General features: G+C 38.3%; 1 protein-coding gene across 5 annotated transcripts in view; it reads right to left on the reverse strand.

The window, feature by feature from the left end:
• Positions 1-25,511, reverse strand: part of ARHGAP8 (Rho GTPase activating protein 8) — an 86,313-nt gene that overhangs the window by 57,419 nt on the left and 3,383 nt on the right. For 3 of the 5 annotated variants that reach the window (XM_075112668.1, XM_075112677.1, XM_075112687.1), the window contains exons 2-3: positions 4,292-4,403; positions 886-1,023 (exon numbers count right to left, since the gene is read on the reverse strand). In XM_075112668.1, coding sequence (XP_074968769.1) covers positions 886-1,023; positions 4,292-4,328 — 175 coding nt within the window. In that variant the 5' untranslated portion in view covers positions 4,329-4,403. Of the gene's footprint in view, positions 1-885; positions 1,024-4,291; positions 4,404-12,241; positions 12,297-25,511 lie in introns of those variants that run through there. The other 2 variants (XM_075112695.1, XM_075112699.1) reach the window with 2 other exon arrangements.

Consider the following 25,511-nt stretch of genomic DNA (forward strand, 5'->3'; position numbering starts at 1 on the left):
TCATATTCATCTGGATGACTCCCTGTTTATGGCTTGAATTCAGGAAGGTACATATGTACAGCCTGAGTTCATAATTTTCATGAAAAATCACAATCTAGGTTCACTGAAGTATGAGTGTGAAAAGTGTGCACAATATAACACAATCTTAGACTTCCTCAGAATGAGCAGTGTTAAATACCCCTATTTGTTTCTTATGGTATATATTCCTTTAGTTCAGGATTCTGATCAGTAATGCTATTTTAACAAGCACATTGGTGACAAAAATAAGCCAATAGGAAAAAAAAATGCAATGCATACTTTGAAGAGGTGATTTTATATCATAAATATGCCTGTCTTATAAGTTGCAGGAATGTTTTAAAAATAACTGTAAACATTAAATGATCCAGTATTCAAATATGCTAGGTACCCATAGCTTTTCTCTATGTCACAACAGAAAGTCAGGTGATGTAAATGTTAACTGCTTTTATCAACAGTTTCCTTTCTGCCTTTTATTAGTTTTTATACAGTAACCCATATCTCTTCACAGTTGCACGCCCTTTCCAAGTCAGACTAGAAAAATGATTGTGTGTGGCTACACAACACTTCAGTTATTCAGAAAACAGAACAGCTTATCACAAATAAAGCACAGATCCGTTACAGCCACAGTTAGGCCTTAGATTATAATATATTGCTGTAGTTGTATTTTAAAGCAAGATTAAGTTCAAATGTTTGGCTCATAATTCATCTGTAGAAAAGCACTGAGTTCAGATATTACTATTCAGCTGCTTTTCAGGATGAAGGCTGAAAGCATCAACATGATTCCTGTGCATCACCTTGATGAATACAGTAAGAAAAATATGGTAAGGGGTCTAGTAAGTGAGAAGCCGTAGGATTTTCCAAACATACCTGCTAACTGGATGATGCCGTGTCTCGCAACATCGTAGTAAGGGTGATTAATATTTAACTCGGGATCCTCAAGTGGTGGAGACATAAACGTTTCTTCCTGTTCTGACTGTGTATCTTCTGCTTCATCTTTCTGCAGTTCTAAAGAAGCAAGCAAGAATGCTTAAGTCCTAACGAACAAAGAATAACTTTTGCCTCTGATACATTATTGAAGGGTTGAATTTTAGCTCAGTTTGACAAAAACACAGGCCTTTACTCACCATTTGTTACAGTTTCAGGTCAGCTTCCTGTTCTTTACCCTTTGTCATGTGTGGGAAAAGCAACCCTTTAATACCTAAAAGATATCTTCACACCCCCCTTAAGATTATTGTCTGCTATGATGCTCACAAAAATCTCAACAATTACTGGACAGCTGTCAAGCTGTGACCTTGTTATTCACCACTTCTGCTGTTGTCTCATCATTTCCTACACTCCCACAATCTGCTTGTTGTATCCATCTACAGCTGCTTGTCTTTTACTTCGAGGTTGTCCAAATGGGGAAGTCAAAGTTTCAGTATGCTTACATGGACATTGACAGCTACTCCACATTAATACCTCATGTGAATGCTCTCTCAGAGTGGACTCATTACTTTGCATAAAGGTAGCAAAGTGCAAACTAATCTCCATCTTACTTCCCTCAAAATTCACTCTTTCCTTGAAATCCTTTAACCTTCTGAACTTGCAGTAGGCAAGGCAGCCAAACGTCCATCCAAAGCATAGTCCAGCTAGAGGCCAAGCAAAGGTAGGAAAGTCTGCTCAGAAGCCTAGTAAAATCAATGGGCATCCTTCCCCCAACTTCAGTAGATTCTGGACTAGATCCTAGAATTAAAATCTACTCTGCATTGAGAGCAACGCAAGGTCAATCGATCTTGTTCCAGGTTTTTTTTGTTTTGTTGTTGTCCCCGCCCCAAGTTTTTTCCAAACTGTTGTAAAAGGTTCAAAAAGAACTGATCCTAAGTACATATCCAAATGAACAAAGATTCTGGGATAATTACTGTCACTAATGTTTCTACACTATTCAGATGAATGTTTTCTAGAAACTGATGGGAATAACATTAAATTGATACACTAACACACAAGTGCTCGGTGGCTTAAGAGAAGAAAAGGGACATGTAAAGAGAAAAATCAGTGTTCTGATAAGGTGCACCACCCCCCGTACATCATCCATCTCTTTTTATCATGGAAGTTTTAATAAGGTAGAATTAACAGTTTTATCTATAACATTATTAGTGCCACTTTAAAAAGTACTTCAAGAATATTTTGCCTTCTAATCATCTGCACATTTCATATGCCTTGACCACCATGCAAGACACACTAGGGCAGAGAGAATATATTAAGTATTGATTTCAGCCAGATTTATGTGCCAGTAGCTAATAAGCGTTAGAGAAAAGCTCTTACTAAATATTTCAGAATGCTTCCCACTCACAGTTTCTCAGTATCTTTCTATCCTATAAACCGCCACATGAAAGTTTTATCGTCTCATTTTTATTTTTAATGTGATTTGTACCAAAAATGCATTTCAAAAGGATGAAAAACGCCACTAGTAGCTGGGCTTCTCAAAGACAAAGAGGAGTCAGAAACGTGTACTACTTTTAAATTTCTTTATGTCTGAATTCACATGAAAGCCTCCTCAGAAAATAAATCAGCAGTCCTATTGGGAAAAAAAATCTGCCTTTAGGAGTACACCATTAGAGTCCTCTAAACACAAAAGTTTAAATTATTATTATTATTTCCAAAATATGTATTTTTGTACCCTTTAAAAGTGTATCATAGATAAAAAGCTACATTAACCTTAACTGGAGGAGTATTCTTTCACTTTAAAGAATGTTTTTGTCCCAAGAGCTGGGAAGAATAATACAAACATGACGCAGTATATGAATTTCACAATTTGTTCCTTTTTTAAATATTTAGTTCATGTTAAAATTCAGAACAAGGAAAATATTATTTTGTTTATTAGGGTGGTTTTTTTCCCCATGTCTGAGCACTGTAACCATCTAAAGTAACAAGAAGTTGTAAAGGGAAGAGAGAAAGAAATAGAAAATGCTAGTCTGTGAGGATGTGAAGCAGCAGCTATGAACCACTTACCATAATCCACTGAAACCTAAGAGGCTTTACTAAAAGTGAAATGTATATTTAAGTTAAACATAATAGGAACAACCAATATGTTACCTACAGCCTTTGGTACAGAGAGGCAGAGGCTAACTCCTTCTGTAAAAAATTATTTTGTACTATGCATAAAAATAGACAGGTTTCCAAAAAGCAGGGGTAAGGATTTGTAACAAAGTATAGATATTGAGCTATCTGGCTTTGAGATGGGCCTAAGAACTAGAAAAGCAAAATAAACACACACGTCCATTTGTACTGCACGTATTCACAGGGACTAAAGAAGTCCCAACAGTAATCATATCTACTAAAAATCTAGTTAACCCTAACCTAGTAAGAGAATCCTGGGTATATTCTTTTTCTTTTCTTCTTTTTTTTTGTTTGTTTGGGTTTTTTTTGTGTAGGGTTTTTTTTTTTTAATGTGTGAACAAGAAGACTGGAGATCAAGAGACATTCCATAATAAACACAAATAAAAATAAGATTCATTGCTCCAAACTGAGGGACACCTGATGGAGTTTATTGCCCTGTTCCATGAGCTACAGCAGAGGATCATCTGCTGCTACTCACACTGTTATCACTGTTCAACCCAGGCTGGGAGAAAACATGAGGGGCCTGACACAGAGCTTGCCAAGGCTGAGGGGAAAATTGCTTTCAGCGGATTTTGAATCAGGCCCTAGGAGTAAAAATGAAAATGCCCGTCTGCTGCTGCTGAAAGTCATGACATGGAGAAATCAGAGCTAGGGTGAGGGACATGGAAAGGGAGACTGAGGTAAAGAAAAAGCTCTCTGGAAGACTCCTGATCTGGAGTTCAGTCTGGCATCCTCAAAAACTCAAGGAATAAAAAAAAAGTAATGTTGATCTTTCAGAATGATGAGGCCCCTAATGCCATGGTCATATTGCTCAGCTCGACTAACATCTTTGGAGATAACATGCAATAGAGCAATCTCTACGCTCATTCAATACTTGTCTGTTTGGAGTAATGACTCCCATTTGTGCCACAATATGTGATGATGGTGATATTCCAATAGCCTAGAATTGCACTAGGAACTTCTACCAATAATTCATAAAAGCTGCATGTATTAAACTAACCTTCAACCCTAATGGCTTTAATAGGGTACACATCAGTACCGTGGCTGTAACTCATACTGGATTGCTCCAAGAAGTATTAGAAAATGTTGGTGAAGCCTCTTGCTTACTGAAGATGCTCTATTAAATCACTGGTAACTTTACACAGATGCCATTTGAAGTATAATAAAAAATATTTACCTATTTCCGCTAACTTCTCATAGTCAATCTCACACATGTTCCCCCTTAGGAACAAGTCTATACAGAACCTGCTAACTGATTCTTGCAGGATGAAATGGTCCTTGGGTCAACCCTACAAAAAAAAAAAACAAAAGTAGCCATCAAAATGTGGCATATTTTACACACTATACAGATATAAAAATGAAACCACCACCCCCACACCCAAATCCTACTGCCCAATTATTGTCGAGGAATCAGCTCATCTGCATTTGGGAACCATTTTCTTACAACACAGAGTACTACAGAAGTATTTTAAAACAGTGGTCCAAAAAGAAAAGCTATGAAGAAGATAAGAAAGAAAGAAAGAAAAAAAAAAAGACAAGACCTTCAAAAGACTGATCTAGTTTTATTGGGGGGGGGGGGGGGAGGGCGGTGTTTCTTTTTAAAAATACTGACTTGTTACACATTTTTAATGATAAACATAAAAATTGCAGATTAATTCACTTTTGGAAACAACATATGCCTTCTGAATTTTTTCTTAATTTTATTTCTCTGATGATGAAGATACATACTCCACACCCTCACAGCAAAGTCACTTATTCTATAGCAGTTTGAAGTTTTATTACAGGAAACATTTTATACCACACAATTTTCATGAAGCTGTTTCATGTAAATTTCAAGTGAGCATTAACATATAAAACTGAAAAGACAGGACTTCCTATGCATAATCACTGCTTTTTTGTCAAACACTACCGAGTGCTTTGTAAACGGAATACTAAGTAACACACCCAAAGTGAGCATCAGGAGGGAGGAATACAATTTAGAAGATCTGTTTCCCCAGGCAGCTGCTCCAAGCAGCAATAAGAGTTGCTTTTTAAATTAAAAACCAGACTTGGGTGTGGAGGTGAGAAAGAAATTGAGCTTTTCATACTCTTTTTAGTTTAATAAAACCCCTGTTTATACCAGATTAATTTCACCTAAGCATGTTAAATAAAAAGATAAGAGGGACATTTGTGGCTTGGTTGTGGGGAAAAGGCATATACAAGCATATTCTTCTCCTCTGCCAAGAGGTTAGATATTGTATTGCTACTTCAAAGCACTGAACCTGGGAAATTATTTTGGACCAAAACCAAACAAGACCAGACAGTCTGCCTGCTTGCTGCTGCCCACCCTGCACGTCGCAAAGCTTAAGTAGATTTAGTGGGTTTATTCCAGACCCACAAGTCTGAAAGCTAGATACTATCCTTTTTATTTTAACCACAGAAGGGATACAAGTAGTTTTCTAGAAACAAAATGCATATCAACAAAGTAAACATCTGCTTAATAATAAGCATATGTTTACCTGTTTTGCTGTGGAGGGATTAGTCATTAGAGTGACCACAGCTAATACATGTGTGAACTAAAGCCAGACTCTAACCGGCTAATGCAAAGTCTATCCTTTGGGTTTCAGTTTATATAGGCAAAACAAATTTGCATCCTAGTATATAACTACAGGTACTACAGTATATAATATAATATATTATATAATATAACTACATATATATATATGTATATATATACACATATTATATAATATAACTACAGTATATAATCCCAGGTACTGCAGTAAAACAAGTACCTGCTAACCATCATAATATTCAAAAGAGCTTCTGATGGCTGATGAAGGTTTTCCATAAATTTTCAAAACATTTCACAGATCTGATACTAATGTAATAGTAATTATCACCAAAGGCAACCACGCATTTCTGTAAGTTGCTGCACTGCAGATCAAAGTGGTAGAACCATGTTCATATTTTAAGATTTTTCAAACACCTACCAACTATTTTATAACAATCTTATTTGTTTCTTGTTGAAAATAATTATCTCCATTTAGAGGAAACTCAATTTAAAACCACGTGCACAGGGAAAAGTCGCATTAAGTTCAAAAGATAAAATTACGCAATTTCTTACAGAGCAACAGTTTTCTTAAAAAAATGAAAGCAATTCTGGGCCAGATATATTTCAGTTCATGTTAATTTTACCACATGGTATTCAAAATGATAATTCCATTGTTGTTTTTAAATTATGAGGCAAAAAAAACCCTTAGTGATTGATATTCCAACCAGTAATTAATTTGCTTATTATTATTCTGTGTGGTATTTAGACATTTCTAAAATGAACAATTAGCAACTAGTGTGATAATGCATGTTTTTTAGGCAACTAATTTGTGGCAGGTATTTTAGATGATTTTGTAAACAGTGAACTTTGCTCAGAAGTACTTGGTATATTATCTGATCATGCACACCTGTGATGGTCAGGAGTAAACGGTACATAAGTATATACTTCAAATAAAATTTAAAAATGTTTTTGAAGCAAAGCGTAGTTGCAAAAAAAGGAAAGCTGGCTTTTTCTGTCTTAGCTGAACAATTTCCTCCCAACATTTTTTGCTAAACAGTATGTTTACATTTCGTAGGAATGTAATGATACTGAGAAGTTTTCAAAGGGCTCCAAATTCAACCTACAGCTCACACTTTTATTCACACCTCTTAGCCTCCAATTCCACCCAGTATTTCAAGCAGGCCTTTCTGTTCTTTGCTGAAGCTGGAACTTGACCACAATAAGCTCTTTGTGACTTATTTTTCTGTTACGTTTTTCAATTTAGCTTTCATAGACTACCACCTGCATTCAGCCAAACTTTCAGAACAAGAAAGCCAAGGTTCAATGTATCTGTTCTTCACAGACTTCATCCCAGCCAAATATTTCCCCAAAGCTCTTGTAAAGAAATGGGGCCCTACCTCCCTTCTAAAGTACCTACTTACACCAGGCCTTTCCATCCTATTGAATTTTAACTGTAAATCATAAATAAAATCCTAAGTCATAAAAACTAGGCTATATCTTTGCCACTAGAATGCTTTTCAGATGACGTGAGTAATTCATGTCTCAATGAATTGATGGAAAAGGGAAAAAAAAAGTGCCATCTCCTCGAGCTCCCACTTGAAGAAAAAAAATAATAAACAAGCCTTCTGCTGCATAGCATTGAATAAAAACCAGTTTCTCCTTCATACTAATTGCTAATGCTATAGTTAGAAGTAGTGGCTCGATCTAAAGAGGACAGATCTAAATATCTCAAAATCTGCAAAAAACATCTGGCTTTTGAACACCAAAGTTTCTGTACAAGTGAGAGCAACTATGACAGCATTAAAACATTTGCAAATGCTTAACGCACAAAGTTACTAGGAAGCTAGAAATAATTTAGATGGAATCAAAGAAGAAGGGAAATGGGGAGGAAACCATCTGCCTGGTTTTCAGCTTACTGTTCCCTTGGGGCAGCAATTAGAAAGTTTCCAGTTACAAGACAAATTTACTGTAGTACCCTCGGAAATTGATTTCCCGTTGACCACAGCATTCTCTGTTCCTAGGAGATAACATAATCTTCTTAATAGCATTCCATGCCACGTATCACCACTGCTAGTAAACCATCAGATTTAGTGCCTTCCCCCACCTCACCCCACCAAAAAGGCAGTAAAAAAAGCCCAAAAAGAGCCAAACTACAAGCCTTTCATTAATAATAGAAATTTGGAAATACTTTACAATATAGCACATCCTATATCCCTCCACATGCAAGGTTATTACTTACTGACATCCCTAAAAGAGCATTACTTTATCAACAATGAAGGCAGTCACACACACAGAACTGCTTGATAATGAACTCGCATATACGGATAGTCCAAACAAAGGCGAGGGATTCCTTCCAACATTTGTCAAGGCGCAGATGCCTTTGATGCCTATTCTTTTTGTTCACTCAGCTGTCAGATATGTTCTTTTTCAAATTGAAGTAGTGTGGTTTCTCTTTTTTTTTTCCTTCCACTGATATTCTGTTACTTTTAAAAGGTGTGACACAGCTCACCATGTAACATCAGTCTGCAATTTACATTTTGAGAGGATGATAATTTTGTGTACATCCAGCATTTGCTAAGGGGTATAATCTACAAAACTAGGTAAAGTGGTTTCAGAAGATGAATAATATTATTTATGTACAGCAGTAACTTTGCCACGGAATTTATAAACACAGCAACTTATGAGCTGAGTGCATAATGTACTTGTGAAAAGTGTATTCAAAGCAACTTCCTTTTCTTCCCATAGTTTGTCTGCACTAAATAGTCTTTTTCCTCAGTGTATTTCCTACACAACATCTACCAAAACCAAAGTCCACGTTCCTCATTAGCAGTTTTTTCAGGTATTTGACATAATTTATTCATTTATTTTCATGTTAAAGGAGGCTTTTAAGACAGATGGCAACAGACATTTTAGTAGGGCCTGTATCAACAGGACAAGGGGTAATGGTTTTAAACTAAAAGAGGGTAGATTTAGACTGGATATAAGGAAGAAGTTTTTCTACTATGAGAGTGGTGAAACACTGGCACAGGTTGCCCAGAGAGGTGGTAGATGCCCCATCCCTAGGAACATTCAAGACCAGGTTGGATGAGGCTCTGAGCAACCCGATCTAGTTGAAGATGTCCCTGCTCACTGCAGGGGGGTTGGACTAGGTGACTTTTAAAGGTCCCTTCCAACCCATACTATTCTATGATATTCTTTATTGACGTACTATTCTTTGTCAGCAATACATTGGTGAAAAATCAGCTAGACCATGCATAGTAAGTAGATGCCAAGAGGAGTGACTGCCACAAGAGTATACAGGGCTGTGGTGCTTTGGGCCTCCTTTATTTTAAGGACTGATTTGATTCTAGTTTAGCTGATGTCAAACACCTGCCTTGCTACTCAGAGGGTCTGTCAAACCTAAACCCATTTTTGTGACAGAATAAATAAAATCAAGAGAATTACTGTACTTCCACATATACAACACATGAATTAGCTTTTTAAAAGAAAACTCTGGTTCAGCAGCAGAGCAGCTGTATGCCCAAGCAAGTAACACAAGCAGTACAGCTGATGACAGTTTTCCTTCACTGCTCACTGCCTCTTCGCAGATCAGCCTTTTCCTCCCATGAGCTCCCAGTCCCCGAAAACTCCTGGCTGCCTCTGCTGCTGCAGCACCAACACCCGGCCAACTCCTCTTGTTCTCCCAGCTGCTGTTCCTCATTTTGTGCAAAATGCTGTGGAGGTACACAACCTGAGGGTATGGAGTACGTACTCACTCATTTTAAAATAATACCAGTACTTGTTAACATTGGAGTTAAGACCTGCATTGCAGGTGAAAATATGGAAAATCCATTCTTTAGAGTTTCTACAAATTATCAGGCCATAAAAACTCTTAGATTTCACTTGGCAGCAGGTAGGAGGTTTGGTTTTATTTTTGGGGTTTTTTTGGGCCTTTTTTTATTTTAAATCTATAGCTGCCATACTAACATTTCCCAGCTACCCTCTTTCCTCTTTCTCCCACTTCTCTTCTTTCTTTGTGTCAGGAAGCTGTTTATACTAGAGACGTATCCAAACAAGTAGCAGAGGTTTACACATAGGACCCAGATTTCCCCAAACTTTTGGGGGCATTTGGCATAGTATTTCTCCTGCGAGAGTGGTGCCTCATTTCCCTTCCTAGCACCATGACAGTGGGCAACACACTGCCACCACTGTACACTGAGAGAGGCTGCAGGTAGGGAGGAGTTGTGGTACAGCCCTGCTTGCTGCTGTACCTTCACCCAACACCAAGGGATGAAGAAAGAGGGAGCCTGTAACTCACAGCCACACTCTCTGTATATCTGACGGCAGCTTGCATCTTTCAGAGAACATATAAGGCCCTAAAGCCAGGCCTACACTCTGTGACAGAGGTGTGCAGATGTGCAACGTAAACACCCAACTGCACCTACCATGCTGACCAGATGAGAAATAGGAAGCATGTAAGGAAAAAAAAAAATACGGATGAAACTCTTTTTAAAATTAAGGGGGTCTCCCGTTTTCTGCAATGACTTCTCCTTCCACACTGAGCACCCGTATGGATTCACCCTACAGCCTGAACTCCCGTACTCTGTAAGGATGCCAGCTGCATAACGAGGCTTTGCATGCAGCAAACAAAGCTGCACAGCTACATCTCCAGTTTTGCACAGAAATGCAATACCCTTTTCAAAATGAAAATACTGTGAAACCTGGAAAAGTAAATATTCTAGTGTTGCTTCCACACATCAATATTGACAAAAAATGTTACTGAACCCCAAAATTCAGGAAAATTTAAACAGCTTTGATTTTATTAAATTTTCCATTTGGCTCTAATCCCAGATTAATTTTACTACTGTAATAAGTTCCATTGATTTTGGTAAAGAAAAATATATACAAATTCCTAGAACTGGCCATATTTCTCTGCAATATCAAAACATTTTAACCAAGTATACCATGAAAAATTCATTTTCAAAGGAAAAAATAACTCAAATTATGATGATATACAGGTTGGTAAATTAATAGTTACCTTTAGAAAATTACTACTGTGAAAAGTTCAATCAAGTTTACAAAAGGCTATTCAACTATGTATGGATATTTCAATCAACTTTAAATGCATAATCACTATTTCTAATTGCATCTATATAAATTGATTTCCATATCACTTAACACACAAAAACATCACGCTACAATTTAAAGCAAAATATTAGACATATTCCTGCAACTATTCAGCATTAAACTTGTGCATAAATTCTAATGTGTTTTGGGTCCTTACATGTTAATTTGACACCTCTGTTCTTTCAGAATTAACAAAAACAGTGAAGAATTTAAATTGTAGCGTGATGTTTTTGTGTGTTAAGTGATATGGAAATCAATTTATATAGATGCAAAGTTAAAACTACCCATCTCCACACAAAATAACACTGTGCTATAGTATCACTTCTCTGTCCCAGAAATAATGTAAGAACTTATCTGTTTCTAAGGCTAAGATGAAAAATATTATGTTAAAATGGAAGAGTAAAAATAAAAAATAAATGCATATGGCCCTAAAATGAATCCAACCAAAGACTTTGTCCCTTCTATATCACATTAGTTTGGGGGATTTTCAGCTTCTTTTCATATAATGATCAGAGAAGGAGCACACACAAAGGTCAATTCCTGCGATGGATTGAGACACAGCCTTGAAAATCAGAAAGAAAAGACGACAGTCTCCTTGTCAGGAGCCTCTGTGCTCTATCATACCAAGTTACACACTGATCGAACAGCACTGATTTCTCTGAAAGCAATTTTCTACTCAGCTCATCCATTCAGTGCTTGGAAAATAGAACAGCGTTTACTTGGTGATGGTATATATTGTCCTAAACTTGGAAAGAAGCCCAAGTTCATGCAGCAGGTTCTTCAGTATTTACTCCTGGATAAATATTAGAGCATCACTCTTTAATTACCCAACCCCCCCAAACACCTGAATTGCTTTGTTTCTTTCAAGTTTTGAAGCCACAAGGAAATGTTGCTTTTCTCCTCCAGCGCCTGGGCCGCTTGGACCACGTTTGCATTGTAAATCTGGGCCACAAAAAAAATAACTCTACATGGCAGCACCACCCAGCATAGCCTAGTGCCATGCAGAAATCCTGTCTGGTGTCTCAGCTTGGCAAACAATTACTGTGGACAGCGTGCTATGGGTAGTTGGCACTTCTGTGGTCCTCATCCCCACAGTGCATGACCTCCCTAAAGAGCCCACACCCTAAACCCTACTTCCTTACTCCCAGGAGTTACTGCTCTTAGGTCTAGGGACTCTGGTTTTGATGCCAATTTTTGCTGGCAACTCTCTCTTGGTTTTTTGTGCTTGCAATCTTTTAACACTTCCACTTCTAGATGGGATGGGATAATCCTGTTTTCTGTTCAATCAAATGCCAACCCTCTGGTAATCCTGGTGCCTACTGGCAACATGAAGAAGGAGGTGGAGCCAGTGACCTGCTACCTGCTGTTCCCTCCATGACTGTGTTTTTAGTCATATCTCTCCAGGCTCATTCACATGGCTCTTTATTCCTCCCTTGATTTAACTCCTCTCACTTTGTTTTTCTGTCTTCCCATCCAACAAGTTCTTACTTTCTCCTTCTTTCTGCTGGCCTTCCCCTTTGTTCACCTCTTTGTTTCCCCTTCCACCATGGCTCTTACGTTTTCCATCTTCTCCCTAGTTCCTTCACTGTGGCTTAGTTCCTCTGTGCATAATTTTTCACCTGCAAGCACCACCAAATATGCTGGTTAACACAATCCTCTGCTTTGCTGATTTCCAAGTTCTCTTTCTTCTCATCTCTCCCACTCCTGGCACAATCAGATTTTGAGCTCTCAGACGGCACATGAATAAATGAACCTCCAAGGTTGCAGACCCTCCAGGAAGAAAGGGGATGAAAAGTCCGTAACTGTAGAGAAGGTGTTTCTTTAGTCCACTACAATTCTTACTGCTACTCTGATATTTGTTAGAATGGAATTCTGTGTGAAATTCGCAGACAGATCTTCTCTTACTTGTACAACCCCCTAAATTATTAAGGCTTAAGAATTCATCCCACTATACTTTTTCTGCTTAAACTGTTAATGATGAAACCTGGCTGAATGAGGAAATGTATTTGTTTGTATTCCCTTAGCACTTATAATTATACTGGCAACCTGAACTGTAATTTTCTAAGCAACAGTTTTCATTTGTGATACAGTGTTTGGTGAAGCTTGATGGCTCAATAACCTGGTACACAAACAATTGTAATCACTGAGTTACCAGCGTGAATTCAGCGTGAATGCAAAGCAAACTCTGTGCTCACCACATTGATGTATAGCAGCAAAGATAGGAGAAACCAGTACCTTAATAGAACAGATAAGCATTTTTATCAAAGATGATAAATGTAATTTTGAAGCATCCTCTTAACCCCTGTTGGTTCAGGTAAACCCCTTGTTTACAACAAAAATTTATTCATGTTGAAGGGAGAGGAGGTGCCTACATGCTACTTGTTCTGATGATAAATCAGGCTTCAGTTTCTGGTGCCATCAACTGGGCATTTTTTAACCAGCACTGCATTCATTTAAAGAAAACATCCACTGTATATAAAATAGATAAAGCAACATTTGCTACATTGTGCAAGAAAGTGAATTCTCAGCAGGAAGGATGGTAAACACTATGTAGTGTAGCACACTCCTGAAATGAGAAGTTTAGGTTTTGTTGGACAGAATTATTTTTCCTCTCAGAGGGAGCCTTCGGGGAGAACAATGTATTCATTAGGGGTTTTTTTTACACATATGCCCATGTTTGTATATAAGGAAATTTAGAAGATAATTACCTAAAATAGTAAAGATGCTGGAGTGGGAAAGATACAAAAGTACAGGGTTACTGCCTAGTGCAGCACCCTTCCTCTGGCTGGGGCTGTGCTGTGGTTTGGGACATCCTTTACAGGCTGTCCTGGGCCATGAACAACCCGTGGGATGCATAAATCCAACTCTTTCTGCTCCTGTCTTTCCTCTGAGAGCCAAATCTAGAATGCAGGCTGCCATGCAGACCTCACTCACCTAATAAAACATTTTCCCACAATTACAGGCTATGTCCAATCTCAAAGTATATTGCAACCTGCCTGCCTCTATAATGCTTGTGATCAGCTCTGTTGCAGGACTGAAGCAGGTAGGTGAATAGAGCAGGTTATCCTTTGAACCTACAGACTGTCCGTCACTTGTTTTCCTCCTCTACTGGGAAACTAGTGATGCACTGTCATTTCATTAACCAAGAAATGTGTAAGCACAGTCTCTTCCTCCCACCCTACCATACCCTCTCTGCTGGGAGGAGTCAAAATCTGTTATGGGAAGAATTAAGCATGTAAGAGTAAAATAAAAATTGTTTCCCTACTGTGTATAAATATCTGTACACATCAGCCATTCCCAGTTCTGAGAGCACTAAAGTAAAGGGATTCTTTCTACCTAGTACTAGCAAAGAGGTTTTGGAAATACTCTTTTGTTGTCTGAAACAGTGCAGCTATTTTCTTATCACATCCACTCATTCATCCGGCACGGTGCAAGCACATGGAAAAAAAAAGTGCCTAATGTATAACTAATTAACAGAAAGCCATGTAAGCTTGCTGTATCGTTAGGACAAAATTATCTGAACATGGATAAGTGGCTGCAATATGACACACTACACCACCATTTTTTGGTTCAACGTAAATGTTTATTGACTAAACAAAGATTACTAAATGTAATCATAATAAACATTAATGATCAGTCATCTATGGAACTTGCTCTCTGAATTAATATACTGTAATACACACTAATGTGGCAGAATTATGTTGGGCTGAACTCATGTTTAACTAGCACTTCCATCTCAAGGGATTACACACTTTCAATTGCAGACAAGTATATTTTTAAGACTGTGTTTTTTAATTAAATTAATCTGACAAGTTACTGGACAAAGGGTTGTGTGTTATGATAAAAAGGGTTTTCTAATTGCATAATTATTCACCCGGGATTCCTCTGGCTGGAATAAATTAGGGCTTTTAAAATGAATTAATATTCTTCTTACATTTATGTAACACAGGCCAACATTTCCAGTTCTTGTCAAGATGCAGTGACACCCAGGCTTACCGTCACCCCTCCCACATCCAAGCTGCACCAAAATGAAATAGTACTGTAAAGCAGAGGAGGCAAGTTCCAAAAGCTATTTTATATGCTGAAGATATATAGCCCATATTTAGCTATAAATTTTATTGAAAAAAAATCAAGTAAACTGACTATAATGGCACCTATTGTTCCACTGCTTCTCCATTTGCACTGGACTGTTTCTTAATCAGTGCACTGAAGACCCAGTTAGTTGTTGGTTTACCCAAAACAATTGCTTCCCCATTAATTCACAAGTATTAAGATTAAATGTTTTCCCCCCAGCCAGTTGTAACTTATAATAACTTACTGTGCAAGGCAGGAAATTTAGTACTGTGAAGCCTGGTAGTGTTTTACTAGAAGAGCTCAATGCATGATGTCAAGGAAGCTGCAAAAGCAGTCTAGCATTTCAGATGAGAACTCAGTCATTGATCTGCTCATGCCAAGGGATTTAGTAGGGCCCAAAACAGTTCACATGTTCAATTCTATCAATATAATCAAGCAGCAACAATAGCCAGTTCAAATCTAACATCGAACACAACTTACTTCCATGTTCAGTCCACCTCAGATTTTCCTTCTATTCACATCAGCACATCCCATCACCAGAATCTTGATTCTTAAAAGCACACCTCACACTAGATTCCTATAGGTGCTTTGGAGTTACAACTGAACAAAAATTGAAAAACATTTTTACATTTCAAGAGCTTCAACTGCTTTCTTGATGTTAGAATTGTAAAGACAATGTTAAAATGTTCCTTGCTCATTGTCGTGGTTTAGCCCCAGTTGGCAACCAAGCCCCACACAGCTGCTCGCTTACCCTCCCCACCCCGGTGGGACAGGGGAGATAATCTGAAGCACAAAAGTAAGAAAACTCATGGGTTGAGATAAGAACAGTTTAATAATTGAATAATAATAATTAATGAAAACGAGAGAGAGAGAGAAACAAAACCCAGGCAAAAACAAGTGATGCAACCACTCACCACCCGCCAGCTGACGCCAGCCCATCCCCAAGCAGCGATCGCTGCCCCCCTGTCAACTACACCCAGCTTATATACTGAGCATGGCATCATACGGTATGGAACATCCTTTGGCCAGGGTGGATCAGCCCTCCTGGCTGTGCCCCCTCCCCTCCTGGCTTCTCATGCCCCTGGCAGAGCATGGGAAGTTGAAAAGTCCTTGACTAGTGTAAGCACTGCTTAGCAACAACTGAAACATCAGTGTGTTATCAACACTGTTCTCACACTAAATCCAAACCACAGCACTATAGAAGCTACTAGGAAGAAAATTAACTCTATCCTGGCTGAAACCAGGCCACTGATGTTGCCACCAAGACTAACACTCACTAACAACTCACACATGCTTTATTTTACTGGCTTTTGTCGGCGAAATTTTGTGATAGATAATGTTTGTGGAAGAGAACAAAATTCTTTTATGTGCAAAACTGCAGAATAAAAGAATACATTTGTCAGCCAAAACTATGGAGTAATGGAAACTAGAGGAAGAAAAATAGAGGAGAAAAAGGGAAGAAAAGGCAGATCTTTCCATGTTAAATTGTGAAGGCTAGGAAAAAACCTGACCCCATCCTAAAGTTAGGCTTAAAGTTTTAAATATGGCTAACAGCCTTCCTTCCATTTTCCTTTGTGTTCTCTGTGCCCATGTCTTTTAGAGGTGTCATTCTCTTACCTGGTGTGGCACACAGAAGACTAACTCCAAATAGACTAGCTAAAAACTGCCTGAGAAGTGTCTTGCGTCATGGTTTAATAACTTATTAAATGTGACTTTCAAGGTCCCTGTATTGGATCAGAAAAATTGAGGTCACATGAAAGAAAGAAATGACACAGCGTAAGTGAACTCTACGAATTCAAATTTGTTCAAACAATTTTGGCAGGTTAGCTTTTTTTATCAGAAAGATTTATGTGGCATCTAGTATCTCCTGTATAGCTGAAGCTGACATAAACAAGGATTTATGCTTTTTTGCTGCCTTGATGTACTTTGACTAAATTGACAGAAATGGGATTGTGCATCACGGCATGATCTGGTTCAAATTTTTATTGCTGGCTGATCTGCTTGCATGTATATTTGGTAATAATGATAGTGGAACCATTGCCCCATTATAAAGGCTTCGACCCTGAAGACATCATCCCCTTATCCAAAGGTATTTGTCTACATTAATGCGCATTACAGAGCAGTTCTCAGGTAACAGACTGCAGAAAAAGAAATGAAGTGGTAGTAGCAGCATGGTGGCAGAAACGATGACTTACCATTATTAACTGGATTCTGCTATCAGACCTTTTCCATACTTTAACAAAAGTCAACCTCAGAAGAAATCTTGCCAATTCCCTACTGTCATGTAAAACTACTTGCTGCCATTGCACCTCATTTATTACCTTTCCATCTTTAACTGCACCCCCAAACAGGCAAAAATTATCACCCTAGGAAAGAATCAAAATTTCTAACATCTGGAAAATAATAAATCCTATTTCCCATGGAAGAAATCTAACACTGGTAACATATTGCAGGAATGATGCATATTAGCTCATTAATCTCCATGAAAGACAACTAGAAGCCTCTTCAGAGGTACTTAACAACACTGGTATCCAGATTTTTTTGAACTTTCAAACATACATATACTCATCGCTATACAAATCTAAAGGTATGAGAGCATCAGTTGCATACACACTTACTTAAATCTCTGCTAACATCTAAGAAGACCACATTGTTATTCACTATTGTCCTCTGTCAGAACATCACAAAAACAGAAAACACAAAAATTTTGTTTTATTTACATGTTGAGGTTGTCCTTAGTGTTGCTACAGTCTAAAGCATTGTTAGAGGCGAAAGTACTACTACAACAGAAACAACATGAAGGTCTGAGTTTAAGCAAGGCATAGAGGGGAAACACTATGGTTTTTATGAAGTCAAAAGAATGCAGCAGGGTTAAAAAAATCAACTGGTAGGTTTTCAGGCACTCAAGCCCTTCAGGTGACCTCAAAGAGAAGCTTGTGCAGCCAGCAACTTATCACATTATGCACCTTCCAACAACATTCCCTTTGATACGTTTAATAAATATTTAATAAGCAGTAAACAAACATAAGAGTGCAGAGTTTGAGAAAAAGGCAAGGGGACAAGGCTACTCTAAGTCAGCTGTGGAAAACAGCAAGGCCATGTAGCAGAGGGGAAGAACACACAAACTGCTCATCCATGCAATGATCAGAAGTAAATAAGGTTGTCAGGTAAGGCTCTTCTCCTCTAACTGCCACAATTTAAAATTTAACCTTTTAAATAAATCCCTAGTTTTTCTTGAACATTTATACCCTTTCCAAGGATGTGGACACACAGCTTACCTCATGAGAAATGCCACGTAACACACTTGCTTTACCAACATGGTTGGCAAGAAAAACATTATTTCTTTAGACTGATTAATATATATGCTGTCCTTGTCTTAGCTGTTGGCCATAATCAATAAATGCCATATGAAACAGTTGGAATGAGTATTACTAAGCCAGCTTTTTTTTTGGTTGCTGCTGCTGTTGTTTTTTCAGGGGCAGCTTAGATGCCAAATCCTGGAAAGAATTCAGGGCTAGGATGAAGAAGCCTTCCATTCTCTCAGAATGTCAATTAAAATTATACAGCACCCACACACAAAAAAACCAAAACAGCAAAGCCCAAACCAAACCAAAAACACAGCCTTGCACACTGCTTACCAGATTTACCATATTAGTTTTCAGGAACAGCAACATGTTCAAGCATAAACTTTGAGAATCCCATCAATGCAACAAAGCACTTTACAGCATATTCTGCCTCCTTCCAAACATGGATTTTTATCCTTTTCTTCACTTCTATTTATATATTAAGAAAAAACACCTATAAGTCAATTGCCATGCCTCAGTGTAAAAGGGATATACAGCCCTATTAAGCCAGATTGAAGAAAGCATTTGGGACAGCCGTAAAGCACCAGCTCACATATATGATCCACAGAAGTCCAGCTAAAGTGAATTATGTGTTCAAGGTTTTCATGAATCAATGCCTCAAAGAAGCATTAGCTGCTTGATTAATCAGGAAGCAGTTCTGCCACTCTTCAACTAATCAGATTTTGTCACTCTTAGCTCATGTTGAGATATATTTTGCTTCAAAGTACTTTCACAGGTAGCAGGATTACAATGAAATTTGGTTCCACTCCCTTCAACAACAGCTGCTAGAACCAAAACCTTCTACTTGTACCCTGTCCTGCCCCCACCTGGTAGACACTCGGTGAAAATAAACGGGACTCCTTGAGGAGAAGTGTACTATTCAGTGTCAGTAATGGTATCGCAGCAGAGCTCTTTATGAGCTTCTGTTGAAAAGTGTCATTTGGGAGTAAGGTACTACTGCTTTTCCACCCAGTCTTTGGTATATGACTTCTAATGATTCCCTTCTTTCTTTTTTCATAGATTTAGTCAGTCTTCTGTAGGCTTTCATGAGGCTTCTTAAACATTACTGTAAATTTTTCTCAGCATCTGACTTTAAAATCCTGCATAAGTTATCCCAAAGGCAGATAAGGATCATTTGGCTGGAGAGCCAATTCATTCCCACTTCCTGTCTGCTGGGACAGAAAGTGAGAGGAAATAAAAAAGAAACTGAAAGGTGAATTTATAATAATCGGACCCTACTAGGTTTATGGCTGGAACAAGAAGCTATTTTAAACATTCAGAGGCATCTTATACTTAAAATTACATTTCTATCCAAAAATTTCTACCTACTGTTGGTACAATTAAGAGCAAAGGTAACTACAAGAAATTAAGGGTAAGACTTCCCCTCATTTACAGTTTCTTTCTTTTAGTTGGTAATTTTAATGGTTCCTAGTTGGTACCATTCTATACTTTAATATCTTCACAGACTCTTCAGTAAACAACCGGTTTCCTTTGCATGGGTCTTTTGCAGAAGGGAGAGAAACCTTTTTTAAGTGATTAAAAAAAATAAAGAGAAAAGTTACCAGGTTGTCAAAGGAAACAAGAAAGGCAATATGTAAAGCTAATTACAATTAATTACTTAAAAATTACTAGCTTTCAGGTTCATATCAGTGTCGTTCTATTTTAACTGCGGCAAATAATTTCATATTTATACATGGGATGTCACCAGGTTACAGTAAACAATCAATGAGGCCACCACAGCCAGAACAAAACTTAAGACTCATAAAAGAGACCTATAATATCGCTTGCATTTGTATAACACCAATATACAGCTCTACAAGCTGTCCTGGTTTTGGCTGGGATGGAGTTAATGTTCCTAGTAGTGCTGTGTTTTTGATTTAGGATGAGAATAATGTTGATAACACACTGTTGTTTTAGTTGTTCCTAAGTAGTGCTTATGCCAGTCAAGGACTTTTCAGCTTCCCATGCTCTGCCAGGTGCACAAGAAGCAGGGAGGGGGCACAGCCAGGAGAGTTGACCCCAACTAGCCAAAGGGATATCCCCTACCATATGACACCATGCTCAGTATATAAGCTGGGGGGAGTTGACTGGGGGGCAGCGATCACTGCTTGGGGACGGGCTGACCATCAGTCAGCAGATGGTGAGCAACTGCATTGTGCATCACCTGTTTTGTATATTCTTTTACCATTATTATTATTTTCTCTTCCTCTGCTGTCCTGTTAAACTATCTTTATCCACAGGTTTTACTTCTTTTTTTTTCCTTTTCCCCCAATACTCTTCCCCATCCCACCTGGGGTGGGGTGGAGGGTGCAGTGAGAGAGCAGCTGTGTGGTGCTTGGTTGCCAACTGGGGTTAAACCACAACAAAGCTCTACTTGCAAAGACAGCTGTTGAATCAAGCACAATTTTTTTTCTTTTCATTTTTCCTGCAGTATTTTCCTTTGCAAGTCTTAATAACATATCTTTTATCCTGACTCGTAGGCTTCTGACTGCAAAGATAAGGTTACAACTGAGTTTGTCAGGTCTGCTTTATCTTTCTTTCAAGCAAAACAGCATGTTTAATAAGCCCAGATGCAGAGACAAACAAAGCTGCAAATATAACCACAACTTACTCTGCTACCCGAATACTGTTGCAAAACAATTTTCCTACCATTAGGCAAGATCAAAAAAAACACTGCTAAATAAACAAGACTCAGCGGACATACTGGAGCAGGGAAGATGACACTAAGCCTTCAGGCACTGGTTATTTCTGGCTTCTGAGTTTAATATGAAAACTCGCCTCCAGGTTTAATGGCATTCTTGCCTACAGAGATTCTGTGCCCAAGGAAATCACCACCGTAACTCACACTGGCCTCAACTGATAATCAGGATAGGATCTCCCTCCTATGTTGTCAGGGATTTTCCTTGCCAGGACAGGATCACTGCTTATTCTAAAAACTCTCTTCTGAGGAATTCAAGAATTACCCACCTTCTGTGGTTAGTCACTCCCACAGTGCCCAGCTTCAGCAGGGGACTCCCTAGCATCCCACTGCTAACACAATCTCAGCTAACACTCAACAAGTAGGTTGAAGCTGCCAGTTCTCAACTTCTAAAATACAGGGTGCAAACCCTGTAAACCTAAACCAGTGGAATATTTTTTAGAAAAGTGACCTTTTCATTCCTGTTTCATCCAATAGGTGACAATAAGTGTTATATCCATGCAAAAGAGCGTAGTTACATCAAACTGAGATTTAAAGCTAAAGCTACCATGGTTTCAGTGCTACCACTTACTGAAGTTAGATACCAATGAGCTGCTAGGAGTGTCAGTATTCTCTGAAGCTACAGAGATCAGCCCTTAGTGCATAGGCTTTCTTAAAAGCCAGCTTTGTAAGGAACATGCCAAACTTCTGAATTTCAGCCTCAAACTCAAGCTTCAAGCAAGTGGCCTGTCAAGCTTGGGACAGCTTCCAAAAATGGAAGTTCCCATGACACTACAGGCTTTTGTTAGTAACATTTACCAGAATAGAAGGGAGAGTGTGATTTAGAGGGAAAGAAGCCCATAAAGCTCTTGAATTTTTTCATTATTTTCATTCATTTACATATTTTGTATGTGTAAACACATGAAAGATTACTGTATAGAGCAAACAAAATAACTTCTGTGCTTTTTTCTGCCTCACATAGGAGATTAAAATACTGAATTATAATAGTAAAGATGGATGTGGAAAGTCTGTGAATAGAAACACCTTAGTCTTTCCAATTTCTTGTATGGCAGGTTATACATTCTTCCCTAACAATTCAATGCCTTCTTAAAAATAAAAATTTACTTATTAGCTTTAGGTTCTGAATATTCTTTAGTTCTTAGTTATGCGACACAAGATACCATGAAGTATTTCAGGATATAGCATCCAATACACTGGTTTCTGAGTGCATACATTTTCATGTATTTATAGATCTTATATTCAGTGGTCTAACAAATGACACGGAGTAGGTTTGCTTTAATGTTCACACAGAGGTGGCTCTTCAGCGTTTTAACTTCTTGTTGTGGTTTAGCCAGCAACTCAGCCCCACACAGCCACTCGCTCACTCCCCCACCGGTGGGACAGGGGAGAGAATCAGAAAGGTAAAGCTCATGGGTAGGCGCTGCTAGGCAACTCAGTGGAAAATTTTTAGTAGACATGCATGTGTGCATGCATAATAACACAGGTTTGAGAGAGCAATATCAGACAAAACAGGAGTAGTGTAGGTTGTACGATATCAGGAGAATATTAAGATGATGTCAATATTTACAGAGATTCTTCACCAGAGACTAGCGGGGAAAAAAAAGTAGCCCTATTTCCTTGTTAGCAAGCTTGTAACTCTTTCCTGTGCATCCCTTTTTGTACCTAGGCCAAGTTTCCCATGCTCATCAGTGTAAGCCTGTGATAGCCAGCAAAATCCCCACTGAGGGCCCCTATGAGGACACACAAATGCCTGAGAACACTGTAAGGAGTTTAAGGTTTAAATTTTTTTGTTTTGTTTTAAAGTGTCTATCTGCAGAAACTTGGTATATGTTGTAACTTGTTACATATTATCTTCATTGCGCTACGCTGTCACCATAGGCCACTATGTCAGAGAACATCACTATATGTCACAGAAAAACTAATTCCTGGCGAATGTTCTTCCTGAAGCTCTGATGTTCAGCTCTATCACCACAACCCTGCAGCATCATGCCAAAGACAGCATATTCCCTGATGGTTGTGGGAGCCATAGAATCATAGCATGTCCTGAGTTGGAAGGGACCAGCAAGGATCAGAGTCCAGCTCCTGTCCCTGCATTGGACAACCCCAAAATTCACACCATGTGTCTGGGGGTGCTGACATGCCATATAGAAGATGAAGCCCAAAGTCTTCAGCAGGCTTAATTTCAAAGTTAGAAGAACCTAGTGAAATACAAGCACTGCACAGCACACAATTTCAGCTATAGTCTTTGCTAAGAATGTACAGTTAAAAGAAATGCTCCCAGAATATACTAATGTAAAAAAAAAAATATAGAAGATATCTTCAGAATGAATGAATCAAAGAAAAAGCCCTTAAGGCAGACATTGCTGAAAGGCAATGAAGTTACAGTGCTGGAGATTTTCTTTACTATGGACAGGATTGGTATCGTAGCCTAGTTACTATCACCTGAAACGTCCAAGTCTAAGACCCTATTTTCAGTTCTTCACAACTTTATTTGTGGGCTGAAATTTTCTAATCTCTAAAGAACCATGTGAATAAGATGGGAGTTCAGGAAGGGTTACTGAGAAGGCTAAGTGAAAGAAATGGGATTTGAACAAGATAAGAGAGATGAGATGGGAGAGAAGTTGAATGAGTCCAACTGGGGATAACAAGCAGAAAATCCGTGCCCACTAACGTAGCTTGAAATGAAACCCAAAATTGTTCTGTCTCACTATTTTTTTTTCTCCTATCAGCACATCAGCTGTTACATCGTCTTACACTGCTTGGCCTCAGAAATAGCAACCTACAATTCCTCAGTTATTCCATCATATCCAGGTGCAGAAGTCCATACAGCCAATCTTGAGGTGCAGCCTTGATCGTGACCTATACCGGTGTCAATATGATATCCTTCAACAGAATTAGCATGCCTTTTAAAATTACAAGTTTATTTATGTATACAAAACCACAGAGTTTTTTACAAGAATATCAACGCACTTCCTAAGCCTAGCATGCAAACATTCAGGAATGGCAGGAATGAGTTTGCCTCAGCAATGGGATTTTTAGGTCCCTGTGCACGTGTGCAAAGACATTTTTAATTACAGGCTCAGAACAGTATTTTTTCTTTCCACGTAACTGAAAAGAAATGGTGCCACTGTAAATGGCAAGGCTTGCATGCAGGGAAGGGGAGAAGGGATGGTCTCAGAGCTAACATGGATGATCTGGAAGCCTTTGCCAACAACTTCCAGTGAGATACTTTGTAAGTCATTAAACAAAACTTTTCTCTTAGATGGTTTGAAGACTACCTGTGAGTTTGTCAAGAGACAACAGGTAAGTAACAGGTAAGTTCCCTCAGGAGATCTGATCCTAGCTTGCTCCCCTTGACTGCATCTGCCACACTCCCTGAATAGTGAAAACAGAAATATAATCGTTGCTTGTGGAATAGTTTAAAAGCATGAAAAGAGAGCTTAAAGGAATACCTATATATACTCAGTTTTCCCCAAAACCAGAAAGAGGAAAAGATGCCTTGCTCTTCATAGAATTAAGAATATGGAGACTAGCCTGACAAACAATTGGCTTGAAAATAAAAGAAAACCAAAGTATAGCCATCAGTCTACAGAAAAACCCAAATAAAAGCTGGAATTCAGAGCCAAGTGCCTGGCATTGGACACGTAGTCCTTGATTCTCAGAGACACCTGCAGACTCACAGGACCCAAAATTTCCTACAAATGCATAGTTTGACCCATTGTATCCCGTATTTGCATGATTAGAGGACTGTTATTTCTTACATGTTTGTCAGCTCATGCTACTTATTCCCCACCTGCTCTCACTGTCTGCATACACCATGAAAATTATTGTCATCATAGATCAAAGATTATGCTTCCGAAAGAGCGAGCAGGAGGAGGAGAAAAAACTCTTGAAGAATATGAACGGCATCAATATCATATAAAGTGAGTTCAGTAATAAAGAATGAAAGATTCAGTAAGTATGAACAAAGTAAGACTTCCAGTAGAAATAATAATGTCTTTATTTTTTCTTCCCTTAGATGTTCTTGTTTCTTAAACCAGATATTATAAGTCAATTATTATATTTAGTTATCTTTAAAAAATGCCTTGTATTTTGTAACAAAAGAGCTTTACTTTAGTTAGGGTCTGGGAACATTTGATATTTCAACTAAGCCACTCTTTAGTATACTGGTAATACTAACTGCCAGTCTCTTATTTGATGCAAAGAAAGCTTTTTTGATAATTATCTCCTTGAAAAGGCACCAGCTGAGCTGTCAGTTTTTAAGCTGTCAGACTTGAACAGTATACATGCCTTATTATAGTAATATCCAGCAGCGTTGCTAAAATAAAGGTATTTTGGCAATACTTTCACAATTACTTTGCACTTTCATTCCTTCTCAGTCTTAGATATTGCTGACTCAAACTTTCCCTTCACCAGTACTTTTACCCACGTATTATAAAGGGTTATTTTGGGAAAAATATCAGTTAAAACCAGTATGATTTTATATTTTCCAAATTCATTTTCTGTATTTTTTGTTGTTAAGATTTCTATATTGTCCACATAGCCTGTTTTTTTCATGAAAAATTATGTGCTTTTTTAACATATAAGTCTTAACCAAACCTCTTCATTGCTGGACATGAAATAGCTGCTTTTCTGCAGTTCA

Source organism: Phalacrocorax aristotelis, chromosome 1 (genome assembly GCF_949628215.1).
Source record: "Phalacrocorax aristotelis chromosome 1, bGulAri2.1, whole genome shotgun sequence".
NCBI classification, from domain to species: Eukaryota; Metazoa; Chordata; class Aves; order Suliformes; family Phalacrocoracidae; genus Phalacrocorax; species Phalacrocorax aristotelis.